At 39.2% G+C, this 4078-nt stretch overlaps 1 protein-coding gene across 1 annotated transcript in view; it reads left to right on the top strand.

Annotated features, from left to right (window-relative positions):
* ADCK2 (aarF domain containing kinase 2) overlaps positions 1-1238 on the top strand; it is a gene marked incomplete at its 5' end in the record, with an annotated part of 9952 nt that extends 8714 nt beyond the window's left edge. Inside the window, one exon of the mRNA XM_009578072.1 lies at positions 1095-1238. Within this exon, the coding sequence (XP_009576367.1) occupies positions 1095-1238 (144 nt within the window). The remainder of the gene's footprint in view (positions 1-1094) is intronic.
* Positions 1239-4078: the final 2840 nt, after the last annotated feature.

Raw genomic sequence — 4078 nt, 5'->3', positions numbered from 1 at the left:
AGTGTTGCAGGCATGCTGTTTCTCAGGTCTTGATACACGCCCTACCAAGACCAATTTCTGTTTTGTTGGGTTTTGTCTTAATACCATTTAATGGTTGATATTATTTACTAAAAGGAATGTTTCTGTAACACATAGTTTTTCCTATCATTTTTTATAGTCCCTTAAAAGCAGAAAATGAAATCTTATATATGTTCCACTTGTATATCATTGCATGCTTTCTTCCCTGGACCTCTTTCTTGATATGGCGTTATGTAACAGCACTAGGCCATTTTACTGGCTTGTTAGAAGCCTCAAAAGTGAGAAGTTGCTCACAGAACAGAGGTTCCTTCTTATAACTGATAGTATTTGGGGGACAAGTTTCCATGGTTGCAAACAACTTTGGAAATCAAGAGAGCTATGGTGGCCTGAACTAGAGGAGATGAGAAGGTCATCAGCCACAGGACTGCCCAGCCTGCAAAGGGTCCCTCTAAACATCCTTAGTTAGAGGTTTTTGTCATTAAGCTTCATTAAGCTGGTTTCTAATAACATAAAATGTAATTTAGGCCTTTACAAAGCAAGTCCTCCCAACTCCATGAATTCTTAATGCCCTAGTATGCCTTGAAACAATCCTGGTGCTTGACTGGGAATTCGGGAGTAGTTTGTTCACATGCAGAGCAGAGGATAGTTTCCTTTGTGGTCTGTGGGGGTCTTCTGTGGCTGTTCAGAAGGTGAGCTCCCCCTTAGGCAAGTGCATGTGTTCAAGTATGTTGGATACTACTGGAGCTTATAACTACATTAGCAATGGTGAGCATTCCTAAGCTCCTGCTGTTCCAGTATGGAAGACAAAAAAATCCCATTCCCCTTCTTGGAACTGAAAAACAAACTCTCTGGTTCCCTTAGGGCACTTACTGTGAAACTGTTGCCTGCTGCCCAGTGAGTGATTTCAGTGAGTTCTGAAACTCCACGTGATGGAGTTGCAGTATAGTTTCAGGTGTGCGTATGCTCTCCCCAGCCTCTTCCCTTCCCTCTCAGCTTAGCCAATGTTGGTACCTCTGTGGAATGGGCTCAGAAGAAAATAAGGTCTGCTGAGTCCATTTAGTCTCTTGTGGTTCTAGGTGAAGCTCGAGAGCAATTTTGCTTCCATCATCTTTGCCATCATGGTTCTGGAAGGCCTTGGTCGTTCACTGGACCCTGAACTGGACATCCTAGAGGCAGCTAAACCACTGCTCATCAAAACTGCAGCTTCTGTCCTCGAATAGACTCTTGTGGCTGTTGCGCTCTCACTGTGCAGGATTACCTATGCTGCCTGTGAGCCGACAGAGAAAGAAGCCGAAGGTGAGAAGTCACACATATCTTGGACATGCCGTGCAGTGGTTACTCTCCATTAACGTGGCCTTCAGTTGTTTCAGCCAAGCACTAGGCAGGGGACGATTAGAAGGTCTGTCCCAGAAACCAGGAAGACTTTGCACAATTGGAGAGTTCTGACTCATTACACAGTTCTAAGAGCTAATGTGCTCTGGTAGTTTTTAAACTGACATGTCATGTAGTTTAGGTGCACAAGATCACTGCAGCCTCATGAGAAAAGCAGTCTTACTTGTCTAAAAGTCTTCAAAAAGATGTTCATTGATCAAGTCTGTTTTGAAATGTATCAGGTTAAATATTTAAAGTTAACTTACTGACTTATCTGTCACTGTGGTATGAGAAATTATGTTCTAACACCACCTAAGCAACTAATTCAGGCTGAAAAAAGCCAATAAACCTTTTGTCTTCTGTACTTTTAACTTCTACTTTTATTGTAGAAGTGTCCTGAGATCCTGCATGGAATGGTCTGTTCTTAGTAATTTTGGATGATAAAAACAGACGAGTCAACTTGATTTTTTTCAAACTACTAGTTCTAGTATTGTACTCTAGCACAATACTATCAGAGTTTGGATTATAAACAGCAAAAGAAAGTATTTGCCTAGGCAGAAAACCTAATTCCATAAAAAGCAACAACTTTTGGGAATATTTATACTGGTCTTAGTGGGGTTTTTTCCTGAAGCTTTAAAAAAGAAGTCTTTTTTTTTTCCTCTGTGTGCTTCCTTCCTACTACCCTCCCCCCTGCTCCCCTAGTCTCACCCTAGTCAACTCAAAACCTTAACTAATATGCAAATTCTTGGGTTTTGTTTCCAGTATTTTGCCAAACAAGCAGTCCAAGCATTTTCCTAATGGATGGAAAACACATTGTGAATGTTTGAAATTAAATAAAGCCAGCAAAAGAGCTAGATCATACATGGCTTTTACAGTCCGTTATTTTAATAGTAGTATTAAAATTATTTTATGGCTGTATTTTAATAGTGAGAAACACAGTCTATGAATGATTGGAAATACTGTAAGACTAAATATATTCCCAGATATACTGTATGTGAAATTGCAGCACCACAGGGTGTCTGCAGTGGTCTGTTTTCAGATGGTTAAGCAATGAAGAGAAAGTACATAAGCAGACAATCTGCTGTTTTATGGTGATTATAAAATAATGATTAATGCCATATAAATGAAGTCTGAAAAATAAGCTTAGATTCTGTTCAATATATTTCATGTGCTTTCTTTTAATCAGTATTCCATTTCCAAATGCTTAAGCATAAAAGCAGCAGTAGAGTTTAATATCTTTTAAGTTTTAGGCTTGTTTCTGTAAGTCCAGTTAGACTTCAGCTCATAACTAGATAAACTGTTGTCCTAACTAGCACATGATTTTGTGTAAAAGAGAACTCAAAAAAGAAGAAAAACAAGCAACCCCCAAACTTTACATTAAAGAAAATCTCCATGTGCTGCCAGCTCCATTTTCCCTCAGTAGTGTGCATACCCCCTCCCATTTCCACCCAGCACAGCACTCCGCGGCGTGTGCAGCCTGCGTCGAGTCCGTCAGTCACGCAGGTCTTGGGCGCAGCCACCCATGTTCTTGCTGAGCAAATTTCAGCCAACTTCTCCAGAGGCTAAACAAAGCTTAAACCAAATGATAGAATTCCGTGTCTAAAGCTGTGCTTCACATGTAGTTTCCATATATGCAGCAAGTTATAATTTTTTCAGACCTTAATTTAAACAAATAAACAAACAAAATGTCAAAGCCTTCACCTTATATATAGGTTCATCTTTCTTTCCTTTTCCCTTTTTTGTAAACAAAAATCTCAGTATGGTTCATACATATTATGAATCCTAAAGTTAAAAATACCCCTTTTGGCTATTAAGGCCTTAGAATGGTTTGTAAACATCTGGATGAGAGACTTAACTTTAACTGTCTTTTTGGGGAAAGCTAAAGGCATAGCTTCTCAGTTATCTCTGGAGGAACACAGTCTGAGACTTAACGCTAAGAAACTGTTGGCCATTCAAAAGGTTTGGCAGAATTTCAAAGGAGCTGCCTTTCACAAGTTTTCTTAATTTTTGTATTTGTTTTTTTTTAGAAACTACTGTTATCACTGGTGCTGTGTTCCTGTAAAAGGTGTGAATCTTTATAATACTTATGCTTTTGATGTGCCAGAAAATGTGTAACATGTTTCTAAGTGTACACAGAATGTCAGGCAACATTTAAATTTTGTATCATCTAGTTTGGTTCTAGGTATTACTTAAAACAAAGTATCACAAATATTACATGTATTTTAGCATAATTTTGTGTAAAATGAGAACATCCTTCAATATAGCTCTGAGTGTTCCAGCACATCATGCCATGTCCATTCTCCTTTCCTAACATGTATTTTAGCATAGTTTTGTGTAAAATGAGAACATCCTTCAATATATATTTGTTCCAGCAAATACATCATGCCATGTCCATTCTCCTTTCCTAAATACCCACATGAAAAGAACAGTTAACGTTTCTGGCTACCCAAAGCTGGTAATAGCATTCTCTGTGACACAGCCGCTATATTTTGTACCTCTGATGATATGAGGAAGAGGGACAGCACTTCAAGATGTCACAACCATAACCTCCTCCCCATTGTGAATGAAGGCACCGCCACTCGTCAGAGTATAATGCATTAAAAAACCTCTTCTCTCCTTTCCTGTTGCAGAAAACTGTCTCTTGATGTGCCTTACTGTTTCCTTTCAGGGGAGGGGAGAAGCTGGTAGC

The sequence above is a fragment of the Fulmarus glacialis genome, unplaced genomic scaffold (assembly GCF_000690835.1).
Source record: "Fulmarus glacialis isolate BGI_N327 unplaced genomic scaffold, ASM69083v1 scaffold38125, whole genome shotgun sequence".
NCBI lineage: Eukaryota > Metazoa > Chordata > Aves > Procellariiformes > Procellariidae > Fulmarus > Fulmarus glacialis.
The sequence above is the reverse complement of the archived record's forward strand: the minus strand, read 5'-3'. Positions and strand labels throughout refer to the sequence as shown.